The sequence below is a fragment of the Carassius auratus genome, chromosome 17 (genome assembly GCF_003368295.1).
Source record: "Carassius auratus strain Wakin chromosome 17, ASM336829v1, whole genome shotgun sequence".
NCBI lineage: Eukaryota > Metazoa > Chordata > Actinopteri > Cypriniformes > Cyprinidae > Carassius > Carassius auratus.
The window spans coordinates 18336644-18349522 of record NC_039259.1 but is presented as its reverse complement, the minus strand read 5'-3'; the positions used below and the strand labels follow the sequence as shown (position 1 = coordinate 18349522).

The following is a 12879-nucleotide window of genomic DNA, read 5'->3' as shown; positions in this document are numbered from 1 at the left end:
TGTTCCTTTTATCTTTGGGCACTTTTATGCAACCAGGTTTTTATACTTATTTTGTTTGTTTCTTCAACTATCACTAAACTTTGATGCAATTTGTATGAGTTATCTGTTAGTTTACAGTATCATTCATGTACGAAAGCTAAATAAAAGTATTTCCAATATTTTCCAGTTTTGCAATGTGTTGCAAACGTCAAAGCGTTCAGTTCAAAACTGTTGAATTTGCTTCCACATCCTCGACAAAAACGTCGTTGCTTTGTTAGACAAAAACAATGAAGAACAGTGTGAGGAGCGAGTCTGTGGCCGTGATTTACTATCCAGTGAGTGACCCTGGTCTGTTTCCATAGACACTACAAAACACTCTGGATAAAACCGAGCAATGGACGAGGATTCCGTCTGCTGAGGAGGTAAACTCGCACCTAAATTATAATAGTAACTTGTGATTCCCACTTCTAAATGTACGCAGTAGAGATACTCAATTTTTTTCAAACATACTGCAAAGCTGCGACATAAATTACTTTTCATTCACAGACTACATTTGTTGTGGATGAGATTACCACAGTTATCAAAGAAGTAAGAATCTACTACATCACCACATTGTGTAGACATGGAATCAGTCTTCGACAGTAAATTAAATTACTTTAATTTCAGGAGTAAATACTTGTAAATGATCAATATTTTACTTTGCAATAATCACTTTTGTTTTATGGGTTATTTTGACAATAGGCTGTTGAAAGCACCATAGGTAACAGCTCTTACCAGCACAGTCAAATCAACCAGTGGATGTCAAGCATTGTAGAGTCAAGTCTAAGCCAGCTAACTAAATTAGGAAAGCCTTTCAAGTACATAGGTATGGTAAGAGGCTGTTAAACTACAATAATATTTATGCAAAAGGTACAGTACCTGTAATTTCCCCCCAGATTTAATCTCTTATGTTTGTTCACCCAGTGACATGCATCATACTCCAAAAAAATGGGGCAGGTTTGCACACTGCCAGCTCGTGTTTCTGGGACAACAGTACAGATGGTAAGACATATTGTAAGACTGGGCAAGTATTTCTGATTTCATTTTCTTACAAAATGGCCCAAATCCAAGCATAATCGAGAAATTGCTTTGAATGAGTGTTTGTTTTTCTACAGGGAGTTGCACGATACGATGGGAGAATAAAACCATATACTGCATAGTTAGTGTTTTCGGGCTTGCCATTTGAGGATGAATATCAGCATGCAGGCCTGTCTCCTGTTCAGTGGTTTCCAAACATTTTTGTAAGCCTCATAAACAAGCAATGATGTCGCTGTTTAATTTGAATAAAACTTGAATAAATTTATCTGAAATTCTAATTCTGCATATGCATTTTCTTAGTGTGTGTATGTATATATCTATATCTATATCTATATATATATATATATATATATATATATATATATATATATATATATATATATATGTATATATCTATCTATCTATATCTATATAGATATAGATAGATAGATAGATATATATATATATATATATATATAACATAGATCTTGTGGTGTCATTTACAGTGATTTCTCTGATGTGTATACAACACAATTAATAGAATATGAATTTTCAAAATCATTTGTCATTTTTTTATTTTACCTTATGTACAGATATAAACATTCACAACTTCACAATCAAGGTACCTAACCCTGGCATCAAAGAACCAAAATTGTATCATCGATATAAAAAATACTATGAAAGTCTCTCAAATAAAAAAACTGGGCCAGTTTTAACTGCCTTGGCGCAAAGCAGAAGCTTATGCTTTAGTTTCAGAGGGTAAGAGATCGAGAATGGAGGCAAAGGACTTTGGCCTCTCTAGAACCACCACAGGCTTCAAGAACTGAAGTTGTTTTATAGCTTGGTCCCCACAGCCCCCTAAAGCTCTCTCCAAAATCAGACGGAGATTCTGGATAGAGGTACACTCTCCTTTAGAGATCAAGTGCCTCAGAGGGGATGAGTGAAACTTGCGGCTTCGGGAGATTGGGGCTCCTCTCTGAGTATTTTCCTTAACCGAGCAGTTTCGTCGGAAACAATCACGCCGTCGAGGAGGATCAGGTTTATTAACTACAGCAGTCCACGGCTTTTCAATTTGGATCTCATCCTTCTCTTTAATGAACTTCAAGAATGACGACTCAAAGCCCATAGGTTTGTAAGTTGCGATGTCAAAAGCCCGTGGGGCTAGACTGTGAGTTACAGGATCCTTTGAGATTGGTAAAAGAGGGACAGGAGGTGGTGGTTCAGAGAGTTCATTCTTCCGTCTGAGGGGCTGCCGAGTTGGGGTGGGAGCTGATATGGAAATGGTAGAAGGAATGTTAATAGATTTACTGTCTTTACCAGAGGGTTCAAATGAACTTTCATCCACAGCAATTCTGAGGGTAGATGGTGGAGAGAGGTCAAGCGGTGGAGGGCGAATTAGGGGAGGTGCAGTTGACTCCAACTCTGAACTGTCTTTGTGCCTTTGACTCTCCTCGGTAACTGACTCTTCGGGGTGCCCGCTTGACTTCGGGGAGCCATAGAGCAAATCCTCAGCAGCAATAAGCAAACTTCTGTCAGGGAGTGGCTCCCCAGAAAACTCGATCACTTCCTGCCCCTTTGATTCAGTTTTGATTGAATGGAGGCTCATTGGCAGTGATGGGCCACCTGGGGTCGCAGGCTCAGACTGATACTCCATTTTAAGGACACCATTTGGAATTCGTGTTAAATCAGGGATAGCAGACACAGCAGATTTCTTTTGTATTATCTCCTCTAACTTTTCAGCTGTGTAACATAATTTGTCCTCATGCTCAGTCAACTGTTTGCGTCTTACTTTGTGAACACTAATATAATGTCGATTTAAACTACGCATGCTCATGACTACAGAGTCACAATTTTGTACCATGCAAGGGAAGGCCACAGGAAAGCAGCGGTCCTGGCACATCTGCAAAGCCTCCTCATGCGTTCGGAAGACAATCCTGTCAAATCCTCTTTTTAGTTTGATTTTTGGTTTCTTAGGTACTTCTTCCAGCTCCTCCTCTGCGGTTTCTTCCATTGACTCAAAGTTCTTGTCTGAGCGAGAAATTTCCTGATCTTTGAGGCAGCACCTCAAAGGCAGCTTTTGGGAATCTTTCGACAACTGGGAAGAAGGTGAGATGATTAACTTGGTTTGGCATCCACTATTGGACTCATCTTTTTTAGGTGTACTCTGGAGACGTACCACAAGGGAATCAGATGGATCACAGTGCCTATAGAAAACATGCTTTTTATAGCTTGATTTAAACTCTCTGTTCACAGATGTAGCAACTGGATTCAGGGGAGTCTGGTTCTGGTGAAACTGACTTGTGTGACGCAAGAGGCTGCTGTTGAGATGGTAGGACTCATTGCAGTTCGCATATGTACACTTGAACCTCGGTATGGGCTCCTCTGATGAAGTCATTTGTCTTTTTGCTATGTTCTTAGACTTGCAAGGCATTTTCGATGTGATTTTCTTGTTGTGCTCTCTATGGTAATGTTTAGTAAGACTAGACAAGTTGTTAAACTGCTTATCGCATCCTTTGTGTTCACATGGGAAGCACAACTGTGAGCGGTTATAGTGATGCACCAGCTGAAGATGGCCAACAAGTGCATTCTGAGTATTGAATGCAGCACTACAGTTTTTATGCACGCAATGAAAGGGTTTATTGTATTTACTGAGGATATAGCTCAGATTCCCTTTAGCAACCAAGCGGCGACTTCCCCTTACATCAACATTTGAGTGGTTTACATGCGCATCAGTTTTAGAAGGGACTTGGCTCTTCTCTTCAGCTTGTCCATTTTTTCTATGAAGCTTGCGCTTCCACAACCGATAATCTTGTTTTTGACATTTTTGTTGCCACGGGTGTTTTTCTCGTCTTTGGGTTTTAACATCATCCCTCTTCAAAGACTGCGACTTCTTCCTGGTCCTTACCTTAGATGATGACACCACAGGTGCTTTTTCAGCTAGCTTTCTTTTAAAAGAGCAGCTCATCTGTTCAACAACGGCTTTATTTATGTGATGCATACGTATATAGTGGACCCTCAATGCTTTTTTGTTTTTGTAGCTCTTGGAGCAGAGATGGCACTTGAAAGGCTTGAATTTTTGAGACTGAAACACCTCCATCTCTTTCACCTCTTCCTCAGAGTAAGCATGAATCTTAATATAGTGCTTCATTAAAGCATAACTAGTAACACTCTGGTAGTGGCAACTTTTAGCTTCGCAGGTGTAAGGTTTCGTTGTGGCCTGCACAAGGAACTCGCTGTGTGGTTGATCGTCCTCCAAGACTGAGTTTCCAGTGCTGTCAAGCATTTTGGAAGGTTTGAATGTTTGAGACTGGAACACTTCCATCTGTTTAACCTTTTCCTCAGAGTAGCCATGAATGTTAATGTAGTGCTGCATTAAAGCACAAGTGGTAACACTCTGGTAGCGGCAGCTTTTGGCTTCGCAGGTGTAAGGCTTGGTTGAGAGCTTGCTTTGCAGTTGCTTTTTCTCAGGGTCTTTACTGTTGTCACGTTTTTGTGGTGATTCTGGCTTGTCTGGCAGCTTTTTTGAATCACTACTCGATACACGAGATCTCATCTCATTTTTGTTGTTCGATGCTTTGGCAGGTGACCTTTCTTTCAAGGTAGGCATGCAAATGCTCTGTGAATTACGCGTAGCATATCTGGTGCTGGGAGAATTAAGGCTTAGTTGACTCAATCCAAGCATGATCTCACTTAGTGCTGCACCAATTTCCACGCTTGAAAGGGTTGTGTCACAGTCTTTGGACTCAGGAGCAGGTGAGGGAGCTTTTTCGTGATTCGATTCCTCCGTTGATGACCTTCTTACGGTGTTATCCTGACCACTTTTACTTAATTCATTGGCTTGAGTCTTAGAATGCTTGGCTTGTACTTTCTTCTTGCATAATTGCTCCTCATTAAATTTGTCTGGATGAGCAATTCTCAAGTGCTTCTGAAGTTCTCTTACAGTAGTAAATGTCCTTCCACACCTTTTTAAGCCACACGTAAACTTCCTACCATCAAAGCAGACAGCAACACATGTCAATGAGACCTTAGATTCCCTGTTGGCCAACAGCTGTGAAGAACCTGAACCTTTTTGGACACCATTTTCTACTTCTGCCTTTGACTCAGAGCTTTCCACAACTGGGAGCAAGAGTTTCCTTTTCATTTTTCTCTGTGTCTCAAAGTCTTTCTCTGTAAAGGTGATGTCATGGGTTGCCATGTGCTGAAGAAATTCTTTGCGAGAGTAGAAAAAGTTCTTGCACCCTGGACTGGTGCAAGTGTAAGCAGCATCGCGGAAGTGCTGCGCCTCATGGTGGTAGAGCTGCCCGAGGTCACAATAGGAGAAACTGCAGCCTTTCAGCTCACAGCCATAGGACAAACGGAACCCATGACTATGCTTATGTGCTATAAGTCCATTGGTGGTCTCAAAACGGGCACCGCATCCTGTGACCAGACACATGAAGGGATTATCTCCATAATGGACCCAACGGTGCTGGCGATGGTGAAAGGCAGTCATGAAGGTCTTCCGACAGAATGTGCACTTCTCCCGACGGTCTTTCATCTCCAGATAATGTTTCATGTTGGGATCTTCACTATCATGTTCATTTTTGATGTGCACACCCAAATATTTGAAAAGTTTAAAATTTTTTGAGCAGTTACTGGCTGGACACTGGTAAACATCACGATTCTGTAACTTATAGTGTGTTTTAATGTAGTCAAATGTAATATAGTCATTTTCTACTTGCTTATCTGGCACACTAGCAGCTTTCTCTAATATATGTTCTAATACTACAGGGTCATGGGTGGACTGATAATACATAGCAAGAGAAGGATCTAAAGGAATTTGACCTGGCTCTAACTCATCAATACTATCCTCCTTGAAATACTGTTTTGGGTCCACCTTCTCTTTCACTTTTTTCTTTTTCCAGTGACCCTCTGCAGGAATCTGAATGTGTGTTTTTGTGTGTGGCTCAAACTCCTTTTTACTTTTAAACCTTTGTAGACACACAGGGCATGTCCACACATCATCTTCCATGTGTTTTCTGGCATGGTGACAGATTCGTGTCTCAACCACTTCTTTATGGCATATCTGACAGAAAAATTTATTCTTCTCTTGCTTGTCGAATCTCCTAGAGACATCCACAGAGTCTTTTTTCTTTAAGACTTTTTGGCCCATTTCGGTTTCTGTTTTTTCCACTGTCTGCTCTTGCGCCGTGCTGCTAAATACATTAATTTCACTTTCACCTTCTTCCTCTTTCCAAGCCTCTTCATTCAAAACTGCTCCAACATTACACAGCTCCTCTGATACTGCTTCATCTTCTACTTCTTCCTCCAGTTCCAGCCCCAGTAACTGACTGCAGTAGCGCTTCAATGTCTTCCAGTCCCAGAATTCAGGATCAAAGGGCCAATGTGCTTTCAGAGAAAGTAGCAGCTCGCAACGCAGGGAATTTGGTATAATGGCATTTTCCTCATCATATTTTTGATCAGGACGGGTGTAGAGCTCCTCAAGGACATCAAAGGCTTCCTGAGCAGGACATAAGAGGAATTGTGTAAGCTGACAAGCCCGTATAACCTCCAAATCCTCAGGGAGGAGACAGGCAACAGCTTTGCAGACCATTGTTTTTGAGTCTACATCTTGATTTGGAAGCCGAAGAGCCTTCACACACAGTTCAACTGAAACTGCTAAACCAAGCTGCACTGCCTGAAAAAAATCAAAAAGACAAAGTCAGGAACAGCATAGCATACGTTAAAAGAACTAAACAAGTAACACAGGAGAAAACAGGTCTATTCACCTCTGTCTGAATTACACGAATGAGGAATAGAAGATGGTAGATAGTCCTGGCAATGGCTCCAAACTGAAGGCACCGTTCAATAAATGATTCAATGGACACATCAATTCTTCTCTGCAGTTTGCTCCAAAGCAGGGTTAACTCCCTGACAAACAAAGGAATTAAACCACAGGAATATCTGGTATTAGCATTATCTCCTGTGATCCCTTCACAAGTGAACAAAGCTAAATACAAGTACAAAGACATCCAATGTATTTTGAATATAACAGGTCCTCACCAGGAACAATCCAAGTTGTCTTGCTGTAGCTGCTGTGTAAAATACGTTGTGCACAGGATGAAAGCTGTGCTCTCTTCCCCCTCAGCATCCATGTTGCAAATAATGTCCAAGACATCTTTTGCATCTATTCTAGAAATCTAAAAGACAAAGGGAGAGATAGTGAAATAATTTAGTTTATTATTAAAACATAACATGATCAGAGTCAATAACTAGAGAAAACTGGGTACTTTACCTCTAAAATTGCTTCCTCACTAGGCAGCAGCTGGCAAAGTTGGGTGACAAAGGTTTGGCGAAAAGTAGCTTGGTTAGGCAGGAGGCTACAGTTAGCACAGGCTTTGTTGAGGATCAGCGCTTTCTCTACCTCCCCTACTTTCTCCAGGTGTTTGATGCGCATTTCCATGAAACCTTCTCCCTCCAAAGCAAGATAGGCATTCACTGTTCCAAAGAAAGACAATCATAAGTAACCAGCTGAATTTGTTTATCTGCAGATATCAACTCTTTCTTAAGGTCTGACTTTAGATATCACATGTTATCTGTCAAAACTTAATTTTACAAAACATAATATATTTTGTAATAAAATGTCAGCCTGTCCACACAGATGAATAACAACAAACTGTTCAACCACTCTCTACATGAAAGCAGTGAAATGCTTGTTTGTTTACATTTATTGTGAGTATAATGGACAAAATTATATTAATGGAGTGTTACCTTCTTCTTGATCTGTTGACTGGCCGGTCAGAAGCGAAACCAGGACAGGATTATTCCAAGCTCCACCTTCACCTGTAATGTTCAGTAGGGCATGCAAATCTGTACTGCCATACTGCAGCATGGCCTCATGGGCCGCCTGTACAAAGAGTCAAACCACACTAAGTAAAATGATATGTACATCAAAAATCTTATATGTGAAACTGGTCCGCAACACCAGTCGTAGCATGGACATATTTGTAGCAAAAGCCAACAACAATGGGTTAAAATGATAAATGTTTCTTTTACGGCAAAAATCATTAGGATATTAAGTAAAAATCATGTTCAATAAAGACATTTTTTTTATTTCCAACAATAAATATCTCAAAATTTTTTAAATCGTAATATGCATTGCTAAGGGATTCATTTGGACAACTCGAAAGGCAATTTTCCTTAATATTTTTTATTTGTTTGCACTCTCAGATTCCAGATTTTCATATATTTGTATCTCAACCAAATATTGTCCTATCCTTACAAACCACACTTCAATGGAAAGCTTATTTATAAAACTGACTGGTTTTGTGTTCCATGGTCACATATATAGAGACACATCTGTATACTGCTTGCATTTCATGTGCAGCAAGCACACTGATTGTTAGGCAAAATGCCACTACAGTTTTTCAGTATTGTTTAGAGTGATTGTAAATTTAATTTCACATTGGGAATCTATATAGCATGTCGCTCTTTCTGTTTAATACACCAAGAGTACATGCCTAATCTAATGTCCTTGAACAACAGTACAGACTGACCATCATCTGTGACAAGCGTCTGGCAATTATGGTTTGACCCCTAAAAATAGGTTCCTCTAATCTTCACAATAAAAATTATTTTAGGATCCAGAAAATTTAAATTTTCCTCTTTTGTTGAGAAAAAAAATTAACTTTTGTTCTATTTCACACAATAAATTTAGTTTGGCACATAAAAACCCAATAATTTGATCTTACCTGAACTGAACCATGGAACTGCAGCCATGCTTCCAAAGGTATTTCATTTTGAGGCACTGATAACAGCAATTCAAGGCAACTCCTGCAGATGATCACAACATTTGGGAAAAAATCAATATGGATTTAATGCTCTTTGATCAGGTCAGGATTTTAATTGTTTCAATTGAGAAAAGAATGAAGTATCTGCTGAGACAAATTATGGGTATTATGTTATAGGCTACCTTTATATATTAGCATCCTTAAAGTTGCACTTACAATGCAAGTCTTTTGAGCACAAGGGCAACGTTGGGGGAGTCGCCTGTGAGATGTGGCCGGGCAGCAGCAAAACAGTTGATTGACAGACAGTAGACCTCCAAAAGAGGTAATCCGTGTTCCACTGAATTCCTGCTCCCAGCGTAATGCATTAAAGCCTACAAGAATAAGTGAAATTAACAAGATCTTTAAAAAACAATACATTAAGCTATTTAAACACCACACAGATACAATTTAAGAGTCAACTGCTCTTCAGATATCCAACATATAGGCCTATTAAAATTCACTAATAACAATAAAAGTCTGTATATCCTAATCCATTTTACAAAGTCTGTGCAGATGGACACAACCGTTCAAAATCCTCTTCTTTGAACTTTTCATTCATTAAATCATGACAATGTATCAGTGCTTCCACAAAAATATTAAGCAGTATAACTTGTGCCATTTTTGGTCAAATAGCCTACATGCAGCTTTTGTGAGCATTAGAGATTTCGGTCAAAAACATTTAAAAAAAAAAAACTTCTCAACCCTAAACATCTGAGCGTTAGCGCTTTATGATCAAGAAACAAGACAAAGATGGAAGAGTTTTGACTTCTTCAGAGAGCCAACAAGGGTCTTTGGAGAGCCTGGCTCCAACACGCGGTCCAACACACAAGGGAGGATTTGAGGAGAAACCCCTGATACAACACTTTCACAGCACTCCATCTGTGCTGAGGCGCTCTGATTGGACCGTAGGGATGGAAGCAGGTATAACTGGAGCATAGAGCAACTCCAAATAACCTCCTTGTTCTTCATAATTCATACACATGCAAACAACCCTTTAACAAAACTCAAGCCTATGGGATTTTAAATCCCAGCTAATATTTATTACAAAGAATGAGTGAGGAAACATGCCATATTTAACCTATAAATCTAAGGTTAGGAGAGCTTCTTTTGGATAACTGGGTATAGCCCTGTTAATCCAGACTCACCCCAGACCAACTGGGTGCTTCCTTCTGAGACTTTTCATTATCTTGATGATATCATTAATTTGGTGCTCAGAAAAATGTATCATCATCACTGCTGAAAACAGTTGTGCTGCTTTACCACATTTGTGTTTTTAAGAATTCTTTGATTAATAGAAAGTTCAAAATATATTTAAATCGAAATCTTTTTTGAGTTTAAAAGTTTTTACTGTCACTTTTGATCAATTTAATGTGCCTTGCGGAATAAAAGTATACATTTCTTTCAAAATAAAAAAATATTGCTGACCCCAAACTTTTTAACAGTAGTGTAAAAAAAACTATTGTACTACTACACTTATATACAACTCAGTGTGCACCCAGCAGACAAAATGAAGATTTGAGGGTTTCAACAGAACTTTGTTGAAATACTCAAAAATTGGAGTAGACTAAAAAAGTATTAATATTTTTGTAGCAAAGAGTTTACAATGCAGCACTGAAATTTGACTCTACATAAACCTAGTTTGTGTAGTTTAATTAAATCAACAATCTTTTATTGATGCCAACCATATTACTGAAAGCAAACAAGTAGGCCTACTGTTACCTTGGCTAAAAACAGCTCTACTCACCATCAATAATAATACATAACAAATATATTCAAGTGGGCTGATTCCACAAAAACAGTGTGAAATGGAAATCAAACCAAATCATAACTAAAAATAGATCGGAGTGTGAATGCAAAGAGAACTGGACCTCTTCAAATGGGTCTGAGTTTGAACTCAAGCATGCAAACACTGCCCAGGTTGATTAGAAGTGACACATGACAGAGGTATCAAAGTTATTAGAGACCGAATACATGCATGAGATAAACACATCCGAGCCCCACCTCACTATCGTGCTGGACCCCTCCCAGTTCAAGATAGTTCCCATAATGCATGGAAATGCCGTTCCAAGCAGGCCGTATGGGCCAAATCTCATATATGTAATTTTATAGACCACAAATAAGCAATTTTAAATAAGATTAAATCCGCCGCAAATACCAAGGGAAAGGGGAAGCCGTGCAACACGCTATATGCAGTATCAGCTAGCTAATGTTACCGACAACCGAATACAGCTTGCTACTTGAATTGATTAATTTAAAGCTTGCAACGCCTCCAAATTAGCTAGTTATTGGGCGTGCATGCCAACACAATTAGCTTGTGGTAGTTCTGCGTTTACATGGCTCTCTAAACGGCCCACGCGTTGAGATAGCATCACGCATGGTTGGTTTCAGCCACAACTTGCATCTTTGTCAGCTAATGCTAGCCACCACAGCTATGAAACGTTGCATATAAACAATTCGCATGCATGCAGCGTTTTCGGCAGCGCGTACCTGGCAGAAGTTATTGCAGTACTCCGTGGACGAATCTTCAGAAACGTCTTGCTGCCGAAGCTCGGCTTCGAGTTGCTGAAAGGTGGCTTGCAGAGCCTCCATAGCAAAAAATGTGTCCTCGTCGAGCAGCAGGCTCTGTCGGCCGCTCCAGTCGAGCTCCGCTTCTGCGCTCTCATCCGCCATGTTCACTGGCATCCACGGCGCGTACGCACACATGCAGTCATGTGATAGTGAAGAAGGGCCTTCTGCTCCAGGTGGATTGAAGAGAGGAACTCCCCCTGCAAACGTGCACTCTCACACAACACGCTGACCCCGCTGCTCTGAAGATTTATTCTGCACAAAACAAGTGGATTTATACAAAAGGAGCTGAATTTATATTTACTTTAAGACAAAGGAATGCATGAATAGACTAACTTCCTCAAACACATTTTTCAGAGTAATTATGAAATTCACAAAATTAGCAAAATATAAACAATTTTCTGTAAATTTCTGATTTTAGATTCTATCTATCTATCTATCTATCTCTTAAAACGGTAATCAAAATAAAAAAGTTTTTGGATTGTTTAGTAGTAGTAGTACACTAAAACATAATTTATTTTACCCAGAATGAGTACATTTAGTAGGATAGGAAATTTGGGGCCAAATGTTGAAGAAAAGTCTTCTCTATCTTGCAGAAATAATTTATTGGACAAAGCAGCAAAGCAGAGAAGACAGCAGACCCATATGAATTGCCCTTGTTCAGAACTCCATCTTTTTCTAATCAATAGCTGACAAATTATTGTATAGCCTGTAGTTTTTTTTGTAAATTTTACTCCTCATACTTTTCACAATTAAATACCACTCCCATTTGTCTTTAGTTTAATTGTGGAGTTTCATTTGGCGACTAAAAAAACAACCTGTATTTTTAAACCTTTACTCAGAGTATTAGTAGACTGTCTGCTTATATAACTTTTTATTGTGATTGTCTCCCAACAGACATTCTACTAAATATAATTTTGCAAGTACATGTGAAACTTCTTCTAACCCTACCATTCTAATACACTTCTAATACTCTGATGTTACTTATAGCTAAGAGAATGTGTTAAAGGGACGATCAAATTGAAAGTGAAACCAATTTTACTTTCACTATCCCCATCACCCATCTGTTGTTGTGTGGGAAATGGAAATCACCTTAAATCACAGTTAGCTACAGTCATGTAGGCTTCCATAATAATTACTTCTATAATTGTTTATTACACAGAAGCATATATTTGGACACTGACACAATTTTCATAATTCCGGTTCTGTATGCCACCAGAACAGAACAACAACAACAAAAATTAATACCGTTTCTATACACATTCCCCAGTGTCTGTTTGTGGGTTTTTATGCCTTTAGTTTTGTCTTCAGCAAGTGGAAATAATCCACAACTGGGTTGAGATCAGGAGATTAACCTGGCCAACTGCAGAATATTTCACTTTTTACTTTCAAAAACTCTTGGGTTGCTTTTTCATCCATTTTTACTAGGAAGCCAGACAGTATATCCCTATACACATCAAATTAATCCAGC

At 39.2% G+C, this 12879-nt stretch overlaps 2 protein-coding genes across 2 annotated transcripts; one reads left to right on the top strand and one right to left on the bottom strand.

Moving 5' to 3' along the window:
• The first annotated feature begins 266 nt into the window (after nucleotides 1-266).
• Nucleotides 267-1334, top strand: dynlt1a (dynein light chain Tctex-type 1a). The gene is made up of 6 exons (XM_026286790.1): nucleotides 267-278; nucleotides 342-401; nucleotides 526-567; nucleotides 721-844; nucleotides 943-1020; nucleotides 1134-1334. The coding sequence occupies exons 1-6, from the start codon at nucleotides 267-269 to the stop codon at nucleotides 1202-1204; spliced, it is 387 nt and encodes a 128-aa protein (XP_026142575.1). The 3' UTR covers nucleotides 1205-1334.
• A 250-nt stretch (nucleotides 1335-1584) lies between these two features.
• Nucleotides 1585-11640, bottom strand: rlf (RLF zinc finger). Its single transcript, XM_026286200.1, has 8 exons — nucleotides 11331-11640; nucleotides 9021-9175; nucleotides 8766-8847; nucleotides 7786-7921; nucleotides 7310-7512; nucleotides 7078-7214; nucleotides 6804-6945; nucleotides 1585-6712 (listed from the first exon to the last, which is right to left on the bottom strand). Exons 1-8 carry the CDS (start codon nucleotides 11544-11546, stop codon nucleotides 1775-1777), a joined length of 6009 nt encoding a protein of 2002 aa, XP_026141985.1. The 5' UTR covers nucleotides 11547-11640; the 3' UTR covers nucleotides 1585-1774.
• Between the last annotated feature and the right edge of the window lie 1239 nt (nucleotides 11641-12879).